General features: G+C 32.6%; 1 protein-coding gene across 3 annotated transcripts in view; it reads right to left on the bottom strand.

The window, feature by feature from the left end:
• The window catches only part of LOC148620128 (tyrosine-protein phosphatase non-receptor type 13-like), a 96974-nt gene that overhangs the window by 60162 nt on the left and 20120 nt on the right, over positions 1-16692 (bottom strand). For 2 of the 3 annotated variants that reach the window (XM_088580712.1, XM_088580714.1), the window contains exons 8-9: positions 8065-8466; positions 4881-4907 (exon numbers count right to left, since the gene is read on the bottom strand). In XM_088580712.1, coding sequence (XP_088436838.1) covers positions 4881-4907; positions 8065-8466 — 429 coding nt within the window. The remainder of the gene's footprint in view (positions 1-4880; positions 4908-8064; positions 8467-16692) is intronic. The other variant, XM_088580713.1, reaches the window with a different exon arrangement.

Raw genomic sequence — 16692 nt, 5'->3', positions numbered from 1 at the left:
TGAGATCTGTGCAACTGGTATTTTCTGGTAATATCTGGATGTCTGTATGGACAGTCAAGATTTTATACCAATAATCAATGGGTATAACATTGAATGTAGGCTACAGCAAACTGTAAAATCCTCATCCTCTTTAATTATTTTCTATATTTGTCTGGTGAAAAATTGTAAATAAAATAATACCCATGAAAATCTTTTAGCACTCAAAGAAACAGCTTATTATCTAAAAAAAAATAAATAATGAAACCTGGTGGGAATGTGTCCATTTGACAAAAAATGTGAAAATAAATAGGTGATTTACTGTACCTAGTTTTTTATTCTAATAATCAATTAGCATGAAAATCATTCTATCATCAATTACAGAATGATGACTTCAACACTTTCCACTCAATCCAAATCGGACTGAACGATTATAATATAATCTTACAAACAACAGTTTTGCTGTATTAAAAAAAATTATTACATGATATTGTCATTATACTAATGACAGGTTGTTGTGCCTGACAATTATGGATCATGATTAAACTTATCACCAATATCAAATTTAACCAAGCATTATGTGACAAGTGCAGATTGTTATTTTTGTTTCCATGATCACAGAAGAAGAACATTCTGTAAACGTATAAAGTACAAATCAGTTTAAGATTCTGGCAGGCCCTGTAGTATAGAAATGTTTCCTTGCTTCACATTGCTGAAACATGAAGTTGCACAAGATATGTTGCTAGGAATTGACAGAAGGACAGGGTGATTCCAATACACCACCCACTCATTGTAAGGGGGAGGGGGGTATAAGTATTCACTGCACCACAGAAACAATCTCGTTTCCCTTTTAAAAGTACATCAAGGATGGTAAAGAGAGAGAGAGATATTTCATCATTTGAAAAATTGCTGACATGATTTTGCTCATCGTCAAAAAAGTGGGAAAGTGGGGACAAAATAGGAATTCGGGGATATAGTCCATAAAAAACACAGTTTTCTGCCTGTTTAAACAAAATCTGCAATTTTCTATGCTATAATTTCAGATAAAAAAGTAGAAATTCCTATTTAAGTAGAAAAAAAAATCATGTCTGATATTGTTAAAAAATTTTTGGGTTAAAAAAAGCGTGGGTTACTTTCACGACTTTCAGTATAGTATTTTGGGATTCAAGAACGTTTTCTAAGATTGTTGAACGTACTTAAGCAATACAAAGTTCTGAGTTTTATTTGGTGGTCATCATCTGCCAGATTCTGATATGGATATGTAGTTCATGAAAACATATTTCTCCGTGTAAGATTTTTCATGATTACAGAATAGATGAGGCGTTTGATGTATGAGAAATGGTGTTTTTATGTAATATTCTAGTAATCTTTTATTAAAATATCAGACATGAACACTGCCAAAAAAAAAACTGCATTTAAATAATGTACATCCATGTAATAATAGCAAAACAAAAAACAAACAAAACATAAATATGTAATGTATAAGTCCAAACAAAAAAAAAAAAAACCAAAAATTTCTTGCCTGCTACATGCAAGAAAAAAAGGGTACGATAGTGAAATCTAATTTTTTCAAAATATTTTACATTGTCAGTTAATATGGCAAGAATCTAGACTTACTGGTTCTTGAGCCAAAATGGTTATAAAATGTTTAGGGAAGGCACAAAAACTATGGTAGGTAGGGTAGCAGGAAACAGACATATTTTTTTTTTAGCCTTATAAGAATCGCATTACATGTAATTTAATTAGTACAAGGTAATTAATCTTATGTAAAGCATTCTGTGTAAAATAAAATACACCTGAATATAAAGACCACCTAACATATATCATAATGTCACAATTTTGCTCTCCCTTTGCAAATAAGGTCATGTAACTGTAGTAGGCATGATTTTACAAAGTCAACCAAAAAAAAAAGAAAAAAAGATATTGACAAAATCAGAAGTAACATATAGTAAAATTGGGGTTTGAGAAAGCGGAATTCCATTTTAAAGTGGAAGCAAGTTATAAAGACAAATTTGATTGTACTATGTAACCATAACAATAATATTACATGTGTGCAGTGAACCATGAATGTATGAATGTTAGCTCCCTGTATTGTTTTGGCATTTATACCTGAGCCAAAAAGAGTCTTTATAGAAAGAAAGCTTCATGTTCAAAGCCAACTAAAACCTTTGCTACCTGATTGATGGACAGCTAGTAAAATAAGTTATTTCCTTTTTCTTATAGAAAGAGGCTTTTAAATTGTCTGGCTTCAAAAGAAATTTGTTTTTATTTAGTAAAATTACAGAAGAAAAGTAGATTATTTCACATGAATCGTTGAAAATTTCAAATGATTTTTACAGCAGTAAATCACATGAATTCTGTTCTGAGTTTGTGTGAGAAATACTCAAAATTCATGTAATTCACACTATTTCTTTTGCCTTTAGGTTACAGACCACCGATTCCATAATTTTGCAATGTATGCAAAAAAATAGTCCTTTTGTTATGCTATTATACAAAATCTAAGAATCATTTTTACATGAATGGAACTTCTGCTGAAAGTATGTTGCAAGATAAATTCATTTAGATCATTTTGAGTCCAAGTCTGCCTACTTTTGATAGATGTAAGTTATTTATTTTTTTTGGAGATGTAAACAAAGAGTGGCTAAATAAAGAATTTTGAGAATTCCAGTTACTATTTTTAGGGGTGGGTGAGTTCCAAAATGTCAGTGCTTCACTGCAAGTCTGCTAAACCCTTGTTTCCTCTTGACTGAGACACCCTGAGACATGTAGCTTTCAGATGATACATGGTTATGAGGAGGTTAAAGTTAAGGTAAATATTTGAGAAGCCTTTGAAAATGGTCAATTTAACATAGGGAGCAATGGGAAACTGAATTAGTGGTTTCTAGCCCTTATATAGACCATGGTTTAATATACATGTACACACATAACTGCCACCAAAACACAATGGAGAAACAACTGACACAAGACTAACTACTTGCTGAACAAGAAAACTACCAGTACATTAAGCAGCAGTCTTTAAAAATATCCGACAAGAAGTGATTCATGCATGTCAATAACTCACAATATTGACCTTTATTTCTCAATTAGAAGTTATTACCAGTGATTTTGTTCCTTGTTTAAAAAGCAGCCCAAACTCTTTATTTTTGGGAAATTTTTGCTGTACTTTCAACACATTGGGTAAGATATGGTACAGGGGACAGAAACACATCATATGCCAATCCATAACTGAGAACCTATACCAAACTGACAAATGCGTACTTCCAATATTCATTAGGTTACGACTTGGTGAAAAAAACCCATTCCCCAACAGGGTACAAATTACCAGGCCAAGAAATCATGTCTCGAGGAACATTTCACTGGCTTCTTTACCTGGTTTTAAAAAAATTAAGCCTGACAATTGGGATTTTTTCTCCCTTCGGGAAAAATATTTTACAACATTTGGGGAAGAGTCTCCAGAGGAACAGCCGATATTCAGCTGCAATATAAGGTTAAAAAATCACTGATTAGACCACATAAGCAGTCATAAATTTTAATTTGCTGCAATACTTTTAGGTTTATGAATATAGATTTTACCTTAAGTTGACATTGACAATTTAAAGATTGATTAAAGTCGAAGATGATTGTATGATCTTTTCCAAAATACGTACCTATATATACTTCATACTCCAAGACTATAATTTTGTTTAAGTATAGCATATGTATAATGAACAAGCATTCTGACAGTATCCCCTTTTGGCCTTTGAACTCATTGCCTTTATGAGATTTTTTTTAAATATGTAAACTAACAATGGATGGTGTTATTTTTAAACAAACAAGAGAAAATAACTCTTGAAAGCAAAAGCAAATTCCATCAAAATCAAACCTGAGCTTCATTTTACAGTAGATAAGAACATTTTTGCATTACAGAAAGCTGCATAAAGACATTCTCTTTCTATCGCCTGGAAAGTTGAAAAAATACTACGTCATTATGAATTAAAGGGCAAATAACTCTAGAATGACAGCAGCAATTTTTTGCATCAAAATGATGAAACATAAAATTTTATGTAATTTTCTATGTCAATGGGCCATAAGTTCCATATAAACCATTTTGCCACAATAATATTTAAATTTAATTTGTAACTAGTCATGATAAGACTAGCTAACAAATATGAAATCAATTGGAAAGAATTACAAAGAAAAGTCTGGAAAACAAAATTTTATGAAATTTTCTATATCCAAGGGACACAACTTCTGTAAAAATCTTTCAACCGTAACATCATTTGAACTTAACTTGTAACTTGTCATGATAAGACTATATTCCAAATATGAATTCAATTGCATGAAGCATTACAAAAAAAAGTCTGAAAAACATAAAATTTCATGAAATTTTCTATGTCCAAGGGCCATAACTTCTGTAAAAATTGTTCAACCGTAACGTCATTCGAACTTAACTTGTAACTTGTCATGATAAGACTTACAAAAAAAAGTCCGGAAAACCAAGTGTGATTGACGGACTGACAGACAGACGGACGGACGGAGTGCAAACCTAAGTCCCCTTCGGCATTTGTCGAAAGGGGACAAAAAGCATTGTTTGTTTGGTGGGTTTTTCTGAACGATGAATAAACCTTTACCATAGACAATGCCTCAATCTTTTATGGATTTGCACTTAAATAGAAAACTTCCAACTGCTTAAGACAAAGAAACATACTTCCCCTACATGAATAGCATCAGACAAAAACAATGCATCAAACAGCTGTTTAAGTGCACCTAAACCTAATTTTTTTTCACTTCCCAAACTGCTTTGCTTCCAATCCAATTATCCCTAGTATTAGATAGTGCACAATTACTTGTAAAAGCTATAAAAAGAAGCAAATATGCAAATAGAACTATATATTACAGTGATTAAAATAATTTGTACTGTATACCTTCCGCACGTATTTTCCAATCAGAACCTTTTAGAAAAAAAAAGAAAATTGCAGGTTAAAATAACTTCATCGGGATATGATTTACAACTATCAGATGATTAACAATATTCTCTTTCTTATATTTCATTAATCATTGATTCCATGTCAGTCTCATTTAATCACTTCACCTCGCATGGTTTAACATATATGTACTTGTAACTGTTTAACTATAAATAGTGTGAATACTGCTTGCTGATTACCGTAATCATTAAAATGAATGTTGGGAATCAGTTTTATCAAAGCTTATCATATACATGATACATGTACTTTTCAATATCAGATAAGGCCAAAATCTTTAACCTGTATGATGTAATAAATATTGCCACACCCTTATCACACGCATGTATCACTGTTCCACCCTTTAATACACTATTTACTGCTTCATTAAACTTTTATCACACCTTACTCAAAATTCCCTAACATTCTTGGACAGATACTGAAATATTCCCCGATGACAAAGTGTGTATTACATGCCATAACACCCTCGATCATTATCAGCCCTCATATCAATATAGATTTCTACAGATGATACAGCAAATGATCTTTCATTTTTTATATATCAATATTTTCATAACCCTTTAGGCAAACATTATAAACTTATTTGTTTCCCTTCTACCTACCTAGTGAAAATGATGAAATGATCCCTATTCATAAGTTCTCATTACCTTCTCCTCTATAATTTTTCTGACGCAGTCAGTATAGATTCATTTTTTACCCTTTGACCCTAAAGACCTTCTTCCATGACAACGCAAGTCACCTGGTCGCAATTCTGTTTCCAGATTGGTCAAATACTGATAAGTTAGTGGCGTTCGAAAAAGCTGTATCGAAAATTGAAATTGGATGCCATGAAATGTAGAAAATTATCAGTAAAAAGAACATGGATCATATACCATGTAGTTTTGAAAAAAAAAAACAAAAACAAAACACAAAAAAAACTTGTGATTCTACTGTCAATTTTGAACCTACAAATGTACCCTATTCTGTGATGTAGGACAGGAAGCAAATACATTTTTAATTGTGGCCTAAGATATTACATGTAAGCATATTTGCTGCTTAACATAGATAAGGAAGACCTAAGATATTACATGTATGAGCCTATCTACTGGTTTACATAGATATATTACATGTATGAGCCTATCTACTGGTTTACATAGATATATTACATGTATGAGCCTATCTACTGGTTTACATAGATATATTACATGTATGAGCCTATCTGCTGGTTTACATAGATAAGAAAGACCAAGTTCCCTTTTAAGCATGTACATACATTTTCTCCTTTCAAATTAACAATAATGTATAGTTTCATTAGTGTACTATTTTAGTATTTAATCAACAAAATAATTCTGATAATGATATTCTGAAATTTTTTTTTTTAATTATAATTCTTTCCGAAAATTCTCAGCTCTTAGAAAAATCAAACAGAATTAAGAAAAAACATCTTTGAATTATTAATAAAGAAAACATTATTACAATGATGCAGATCAATATTTCAGATCAAATAACCAGGCATCCATGCATGAAAAGATCAAACTTGACAATAAATTTTCAATAATTTCTATATAGATCAGGCCCTTAAAAAATATATCTGTTTCCAGCTACCCTACCCACCCTATTTTTTTTGTGCCTACCCAAAACATTTTATGGTAATTTTGGCTTAAACAGCATTAAAATCTAGATTTTATTCCCAATTAACACAATGTAAAATGTTTATGAAAAATAAAATAATTTCCCTACCTACCTACCCTATATTTTTTTGTGCTGGTAGCAGGAAACAAGACCATTATTTCGTTTGGCCTCACTTTCATTTTTCTGCTAGAAAATCATGAAATAAATGAACGAAGGCACTTCCCCTGCTGCTGATGTAGAACAGGATTACGATAATTATTCTTTTGAACTGAGACCTCTTTTTCTCTATCTAATACATAAACTGCCAATGCTAACAAGGAAACAAGTACAGATATTTATCATAATTATTTACACAGAATTGACAACAACTTACTCAGTCAAATACAGGATATCTCATGGTGAATTAATGCTGGTTAATGGCAATATATCAAAATATATTTCCAATTTAGTCATGATTCTCAAATGACAAAGACAATTAACAGAAATAGAAGCGTGTTTACCATTTGACATTTAACAGCTAGGGGTCAGGAATTAGGATTTTTTTTATTCAATTTATAGCAGAAAGGATAGTCCTTAGTCTGGAAGTTCAGAACTTTCTAGAGAATTTAGAAAAGACTACAAGAAGCATTAGACCTACAACAAATGTTCTTATTTTTCTTGGAATCTTAATTTTGAGACCTATTTATTGTATTATTTTTGGTACTGTAAAACTGGTCTAAATTGAATCCTGAAAAAATTGGAAAACCTGTTTACACTGAACAGTTTTCATAGTATTTTACATGTATATCAGTTAAAATGGTTTTTTTTTTTAGACTACAGTAGTTATAAATAAAACGCTTTGCCCAGTGCTGCATGATCCAACAGCAGGCAGTTGACATCTGTTCATTGGTAGCAAGTGTGGACACAATATTACTTTTTAACACTAAACATAGGGACCCATGCATAACCCTCCATCCTTCAATTTATTAGGGAAGTTAACTACTTAGAAGTTTGTATCTCTCTGCTCCTCATTCTTACCTAACCTCAAATCCTTAACCTGCCCCAGAAAGTCCAGCTTGTTGTCCTACGCCTTTAACTACAAATCCTTAACCTTCCCCTGAAAGTCCAGCTTGTCATCCTACGCCCCTTTAACTTCAAATCCTGAACCTACCCCAGAAAGTCCTGCTTGTCATCCTTCACCCCTTTCACTATGAATCCTGAACCTGCCCCTGAAAATCCAGCTTGTCATCCTATGCCTCTTTAACTTCAAATACTGAATCTGCCCCAGAATGTCCAGCTTGTCATCCAACACCCCCCTTAACTTCAAAACCTGCACCTACCCCAGAAAGTCCTGCTTGTCATCCTACGCCCCTTTAACTTCAAATCCTGAACCTGCCCCAGAAAGTCCTGCTTGTCATCCTTCACCCCTTTCACTATGAATCCTGAACCTGCCCAAGAAAGTCCTACTTGTCATCCTTTGCCTCTTAAACAACAAATCTTGGGCCTGCCCCTGAGAGTCCTGCTCATCAACACTTACCTTGTTGATAAGAAGTTGTAGAAATCAAAGATCTAGTATCTGCTGTCAAGTGATCATATCTGTCCTGTCTTCTAATTGGTTGATCTTCATCACTGTCTTCACCAATCAAATTACGTCTTAGAACTTTCAATTTCTTCTGTCTTTCTTTTATCCTCAGATACTTTTCATATGCTGAATGTCCCATGTGCTCTCCTGTTGCAAATGACTTTGATTTTTGTTTAAGTTTCGTTCCTTCATTTTGTTTCGGCTTCAATGTGTCACCATTTTGTAGAGATGAAAATGTAATGTCTGATAGATGATATGAGCGAAGATTGGATTGTGAGACTTCAGTCTGCATTGACGAGGGATGAATTGGATTTTGTCCATCATAATACTTGTCTGACACTCTTCTGTCTCTTCTCTCTACCATACAAAAAACATTTATTTCAGATTGATTATTTTGTTTAAATTTCTAGTTTAGAACAGTAAACTTATGAAGTACAAGATTACTTAAGAATCATACAGAGGATGATGAGTTTTTATTTTTGTCCACTCTCTAAATAGTGAAAATGCATCATGTGTATCCCATCAACTTCATAAGAACTCTAAAAAGGAAATGGGAAAATCCAACTTGATCCCCCCTTTTAGATTACATGACCTACAAATTGATTTGGAATAGGAGCTGCACAATGGGAATATGTTATAAACATTTTGTAGAAGTTTTGTTAAATTCCATTCAGTGGTGTAAAAGGAGTAATGATAAGAGATGGGTACCTTTCTACATAAAAGAACACAGTACAGACAGAGGGATCGAAGGATAGGAAAAGTGACAAAAAATTTGTAAATTACCAAGGTACAAGAAAAATTCCTACAGTGTAGAGGCATTAAAAAACTTTGCTACTTCAAGCATTTTTCTTTACAATAACTGCATGAATCTGTACTATACTAACAGTAGCGGTCGTGGCGAAATTCGTCGGACCGTCGGACATGACAGGTTGAAAAATGATTTTGCTATGTCATTGAATTATATCCTCACAACTTTTCAGCATGTACAATTCTACGTTAGCCATTCCATTGTTGGACTTTTGAAATAAAAATAAAAAGATTGTATATCAAATTTGCATATTACACAAGTTATCATTCTTGATGTAATTGATTTAAAAGGAAGATGGTTTTCTCCAAAAAACTATTCTATATACCGAAACGTAGTTTGTTTACGTTATGAAAAGTGGTATATGTAGACCAAAAAACATTGTTGATTTGGTTAGTATTTCTGCACCTTGAATCACCTCTACAAGTGTCTGTCGGCATTTTATATTAATTGTTACTTATACTTTTTGTATCGCGCAAGAACTCCAACAAATAGGCTTCTGGAACAGGGTTCTGTTGCTACAAGATTGAAATCATCACTACAGAAGTTTTATGGTCGTCATCATGAACTCGTGGATCGTTATGGTGTATCCATCAGCACCATGAAAACTGATGTATTCAACGAGTCAGTTTTCCTTTCCTCGTTTGTCTACCCCGGACTTGACTTTTTATGAGCAACTCGGCGGGTGTTTCTAGAAAAGCAGAGGTCGCTTACCCTACCGGTGCACCTGGTCCATGCTCCCAGTTTTTAGTGGAGTCAGAGTTGCTCATTTACTTTTGTTACTTTGTATGTATGATTTTAGTTACTTTATGTTCTTTGTTGTGAATGTCTGTTTTCCATGTCTGGTCTTTGTCCCTGGATTACATTCTTTCGATTACTGCTATAACCTTGGTTCCCTTGATTACTCTTTAAGTATCAGTCTTTATAAAAATCAGACAGAAAGTGATTCATGCATGTCAAAAACCCACTGAATTCACTTTTATTTGTTGTTCAGAAACAGCAACTGATCACATAACTAGTCTTAGTTTTCCATTTGGTTATTGCACTTTTGCGAAAAAAACTATATATATAGTTTGTACATGAAATTGCCACTTTGCAAGAGTTGTCGTTCTTGACTTTGTTTGATAAGGTTGATTTTAGTGGGAGATAAATGTATGATTTTCTCATTAGTGCAGACCTGAATACAGAAATAATTATTGTTATCATTAAAATATAGCATATATAGTCCAAAAAACATGGTTTGTTTGGTGGGTTTTTCTACACCATGAATCACTTTTCTATTGGCTGTGTCTGAATTTTATGTGGACTGGTACATTTTATGACACGTTTCCAAACATGCATAGCGATCAAGCACTCTGATAATAAACACAGATGTCTAGTCAATATAATGCAGTCTTCACTTCTAGGACCTTCATTTTGTTCTTATTTCTGACAACCCTACATATTAATAAGTATAATTATAACACAGCATGCAATCTAAGTTAATGTCTGAATCAACGTAAACAACTATCTACAGTAAAACCTGTCTAAACTGAACTCTGAATAATCTGAAAACCTGTCTAAACCAGACACTTTTAAGAGTCCTTTTAAAAGAATTTAAATGTATTTTGAACCTGTATAAACTAAACACCTGTCTAAACCAAACACTATTTAGGTCAAACACCTGTCTAAACCAGACTCTGTCTAGGTCAAACACCTTTCAAAACCAAACCCTATCTAAACCAAACAACTTCTACAGTCCAATAGGGTTTGGTTCATACAGATATCACTGTAATTATATATATATATTGCATTAATGAAAACCAGCTGAGCAGAGAGTAAATTTCTAATAAACATTATACATTTAATTTTCCACTCAGTTAGCTGACTCAGATCAAATAAAAAAGATATGTGTTTCCTTATATTGTTAATACCTTAACTTATTTTTTTTTCAGCTGAAATATTGTACTTGGGGTCTTTTTCAATAAGCACTAATAAAAGACAGAATAATTCTCCCAATGAATACATGTAAAAACACAGTATAATAAAAATGAAATCCGTACCTGCCTATCCTATTTTATTCAAAAGTATAATAGGAAACACACACATTAGTTTTATTGCCTAATGTGTTGACATTGGCCTTGTTTTTTTCTGGTTTTCTCAATTCTATTGTTTGTGTTTTTTCCGTGAAAGTCATGCTACGATAGAAATTCATGAACCAAGAAATAATGACATTCCAATATGCTAAGGACCATTAATCCAGTTTTATGACATTTTTTCTTACAAGGCCAACAAAAAAAAATAATGTGACTGTTTCTTGCAACCCTATTTACTCCATTTTTGTGCCGACCCAAATCATTTGATTGCTAAAGCATTGTTAAAGTATAGATTGTCCCCTTTAACTCTATACAAAATATTTATGAACTAGATAAAGTGACGCCCCCGCATTTAACCTTCATACAGCTATATCATAACTCATAATTGTAAAAAGCACTTTGTCAGATGTGTTATTGTGTCTGTGAGACACAAATGATGCCCCCGCATGTGGTTTTGAGTAAAACTCAGCATAGCTGAACGTAACTTAAACTCAATCTGTAACTAATCATGACAGACTCACATACCAAAAAGCAGTTGAATATCTTCAAGGGTTTACAAAAAAAGTGCGGAAAACTGTTATTTCCATGAAATTTTTTAAGTCCAGGGTCCATAATTTTGGTAAAACTCTGTGTAGTGGAACAAAACTTTAACTCGATCTGTAACTAATCATGAAAGACTCACATACAAAAAATCAGACGGAATTATGGACAGGGGTAAAACAATATGCCCCCCGAACTTATCATTGCGGGGGCATAAAAAATAAAATAATTTCCTAACCTACCTGGCCTTTTTTTTGTGCTGGTAGCAAGAAACAAGACTATTATTTTTTTGGCCTGAGGTACATATACATATAGTTTTACACAATAACCAATTTAGTTCTTCCTTCTTCCATAATTGAGAAAGAAGTACAATTCTCTACTTTTTATAGTAAAATTTAGGTCTGAACATATTTGTTAGATTTACTTTTTATACCCCATCATTTTTTGGGGTGTATAAAGTGATGATGATGTCTGTATGTCTGTTCACAACATTTTTGTCACAAGTTTTCTCTGCAATCTACTTATCACACCCAGTTGATATTTGGACAGAAGCTTCTTAATTTTTTTTTTTTTTTTAAAGTATGCCATATTGTGGGATTTGATTTCTGACTGACATTGACTTCCTGTCTGACAAATTTGTTTACATTTTGACCATGTGATTATGGGGATGAAAAGTGGGGTATCATTTATTTCCAGTTAATTACTGTTTTTAGTAAGTTAAAACATTATTAATTTAGCCTTGGCCAAAAGAGAATAATTTTTTTGAACAAAAATATGTAAGAAGCATGAAAATGTGAAACAGCAAGAAAAAGGCTCACAGAATTTAATTACCAAACAAAAGTTATTAACAGTCAGGTGAATATTTAAATAACACTCCAGCTAAGAATCTTGCAAAATGTGATTCATGGTTGGGAAGCCTACATATTTTTAATATTGATATTTTGTTTAAACAGAAAAAAACATGTGGCTTTTCAAAAAACCCTTGTTCATATGAGATATAAATTATATAGAATTCACTATATAATTCAAAATTAAAGGAGATAACTCTGTAAATGACACTAAAATACAACAGACACTATTGGATTTTCAATATGAATTATCTCCTTGGAGCAGACATATTAGAATGGATAATTATACATTTTATCACATAGACCTATAATGCAACTTTACAGTGTGTATCACATATTATAGAATTTGCATGATTTTTACAAAGTCTACTACTTAACCAGCCACAGAGAATGGATAAAAACAAGAATATCTTTAAAAATTTGCTGATTTTTCAAGATTTCACAATGAAGACTTCCATTGTTAAAAGACACACACACAAAAAACCTTTCATTCAATAAATTGTACTAACAATGACGACTCCTGTTATTGTAAAACAATGAATATAAAGGGACAAGTAAGTGCATAAAGAAATGTACAGCCGAGATGTTTTACATTTCTATGACATATTGACACTCAGGCTACATCAATTTAATTTGTTGACTATTTTCCATAAGCAATAATTTTTTTTTTTATAAATTAATTGGCAGATGTGAGGATTTTATTTTTTATTGTTCTGGAACTGTAAAATCTAATTAAATTAATAGCAGTCTTAGAACATGGTGCCAAACATGTATGACTTGATGTCACTGCAATAGTAGTATTATGACAGGCATAAAAAAATCCTGGTAATTTGAACTGCAAAAATACTAGTAATCAGAAATGAAAAAAATGGCAGGCCCTTTTAATGGGCATGTGAGAATCTACAATTTAACTAAGCTCCACACAGTTTCTGAGGTTAAAAATTCACTCTGGATGTTGCAACCAACCCCCTTAGAAAATGCAAGAATCCTGCTTAGTCAATAAAAAGCAAATGACTTTAAGTAACGCTAACGGATAGTCAAACAACTTTTGATACAAATAATGTCAGAGAATTTTTTGAAAGATCTTTCTGCAGTGGTTTTTAAAAGAGGAAACAAACACTTGCCCATCCATAGAACTTGCAGATTAACCTGAAATGGCCTTATTAAGAGAAACCATTTGTTTGTTGGGGTTTAACGTCTGAGCAGCAATATTTCAGCTATATTCAGACAATGAACATGAAATCGATGATAAAATGAACATGAAATATGATGAAATGAAAAAGGGATGGGACACAAGGACAATGGGGTCGACAAATTTTGATTGCCACTGAAAATAGGGAGAGGTGGGTAGGGTCGGGCAATTTAGTCTCCTGTGGCAGAGCCCTATGGTTCCTACTCTGGGAGAATACCACAGTAGGGTTCTTTCACGTGCGAGGAACGTGGCATCTTTCCCAACACGGTGCACCACTATGGTTTGCGGTCAGGTTTTCTGTATTATAGTCTGACAACCCCAGCATGTAACACGCCAGGGGTACCCCATTCCACCACCTGGGGCACACATCCCAATTGCTCTGTAGGCAGAGTGCCCTAGCTCCCGGCTAGGGTTCTGAGCACTATTTAGTCGCCTTTTACGACAAGCTAAGTGCAGCTGCAGGCCTATTCTTTTAACACCCGGACCTTGGATGTGGAATTACTTGTACTGCTCAAAATCAAGTCAATGACACCAAAGTACTTAAAAAAAAAATATACTTTTAATTGATTCCTAAGATTATCAATACATCTTTGTCTTTAAACCATATTTCCAAGTTATTCTTTATGCATAAAAAGTTAGAAATTCTCTTTTCATCTCAATATTGACAAACCATGCATTTAAATTGAAAATAAATAATGTATACTAGTAGCTAAACCTTACAATTAAAATAGGCAGAAAACCCTGATTATGGTAATTATTATCGGGCTGCAGTTAAAATTACAAACTTTCATGCTTGCTGTTTGATTCCATATTGAGCATTCTTTGGCCCCGGAAAAAAACTAGACTAATATCCATGAATTCAATCTAATTTCACCATCAGCTGAGATTAAAATTGAGTTAGTTTCCGCATTAAAATTAACAATGAATAAATGACACTGCAAATGAACTAGTTGACCTTCAAAATGATTTATAAAGTATTATAAACATGTAGCAGCTAGCATTCACATGAACTAAATTTGTCATTTAACATTAATTAAGTGCATGTCTTTGTAACAATCAGGCAAACACTGGGAAAAATCAGAAACATGCATGTCAAAAACCCACTGATCTGACAATATAATTTCATTCAATGATCTGAAAAGACCGCTATTTGTTGTCTGTAGTCCTGCATTTTTTTCAATAGAATGTTAGAAAAATAAGGTTTTTGACAGAGTTATCTGTCTTTGTAATGTACATTTTCAGTACATTTTGATGAAGTATTATAACATAATTTACCAAAATGATGTGAAATCTTGTCTTTTGTCTTTGATTCAGATGATGCAAATAGTCAAATTACACTTTCAAACTGTTTTTTTTTTCATACCAGACAAAATTCTGATGTACGACAATATTGTTGAATAGAAATATGATTGGTAGGATAATCTGATACAGATATGTAAGCCCATTTCATAGAACCTGTTTATACGTAACATTGTTTTGTACCCTATTTTGGTGTGTATAATCCACATTTACATATTGTGCTCTGTGTGTATTTAAAAGTTAAATTAAAACATTTGAAAGAAGTTTTTTTAAAAATATAGATTGAGGAAAGATTTTGTATGACAAAAGATCAATATTTTTGTGCTTGATGTGAATTTATTATATAGATAGTGGTGATTTATCGATTGTTCCCAGTGTAATAAATTTCGATAATTCACACTGTGAAATAAATTCGGTATTTTCACTCTCGGACTTTCTCCTGCCAAAACGTCACAACTTTGATCAATTTGTCATTCCCAAATTTTGAAATTTATGTTGAAAATAGCAACGAATAATGGAGGAAATCTGTATAATAAATAGGATAATCAACTGGTTACCGTGAATAACCAAAATATAACCATGTCAAGAATGAAGTACAATTTAACTCGTACATGAAACAAGTTCTGCACACTCGTTATATCTCAGCGTTCTTCGGCACTCGTGATCATCATATTTTACTTATTTACTCCTTCCAATTAATTATCCTATTATTATTTACCTTGATGCAGTATTTCCTACAAATATGTGTAGGAAGAACCATTAAAACATCTATAAAGTCTGAACAGCTGCATAAACTGAATAATTTTAATTTCTAAACATGATATAATTACCACCGTTTGTATGAAATGGCTTTTAAAAATTTAGTTTAGTCACGAAAATTGGACAAATCCGGTATTGGTTTTAACTCTAGTTTGGAGATTATTCTTTTAACAATGGATATTGTCATAAATAATCAAAATAAGTTTCAAAACAAAACAAAATACTGTGAAAGAACTATTGCTCGTGGGGTACCAATTTTCGTGGGTGGACAAAACCACGAAATTTGGTTCCCAACGAATAAGAGATTCCCATTGATGTGTTCACTGAAAACATTCCAACCACGAATTCAAGAATCCACGAAGTTGTGTTTCTGTCCTGATCCATGAAAATTGATATCCATGAATTAAAGTACTTTCACAGTAGAATGTTTTTTTTTGTTGTTGTTTTTTTAATGTTTTTTGGCCTTATTATACACACCCAAATATGGTACTTAATACTGAGATAATTTTCTACATGACACTGACAGGCTGACACTGGAACCAAACATAATGACTTTAAATTGTAGACCAGAAACCACAGAGCCAGCTCTACCAAGCTTACATAATATTGTTCTTGACTCTTATCTCTTCCATACAATGCCCATGTACTTCACAAATTCAATAACTTTACAGATATGTTTTGTGGTAATCCAATGATCCCCCCAATCATTTAAGCCATTAACTCTATAAATTAGAGAGACATTGGATTGGAAACGTCCAAGTGTCAACAACATATGTCAGATAATCAAATACTTCATAAGTTTCATATAAAAGAAAAAAACTGAATAGAAACCTAGTACAATCTGAATAACAATTTTTTCCGTTGTTCTATTTCAAGTATTTGCACAAAACCTTGAGGAAATTTCAATTCTTCACGCCGCAGGGCAATCAATTATAAAGTGAAAAGAACAAGAAGCATATTAAACTGATAAAAGTTAACAATACCAAGTTAAGCTGGTTATATTAGAGTAACCAAGGGAAAATAGAAAATGAAACTTTCAATTGAAAGCATTTCAACAAAAGACAA

This window comes from Perna viridis, chromosome 4 (assembly GCF_037379345.1).
Source record: "Perna viridis isolate PV_CMFRI_1.1 ecotype Kerala chromosome 4, ASM3737934v1, whole genome shotgun sequence".
Lineage (NCBI taxonomy): Eukaryota > Metazoa > Mollusca > Bivalvia > Mytilida > Mytilidae > Perna > Perna viridis.
The sequence above is the reverse complement of the archived record's forward strand: the minus strand, read 5'-3'. Positions and strand labels throughout refer to the sequence as shown.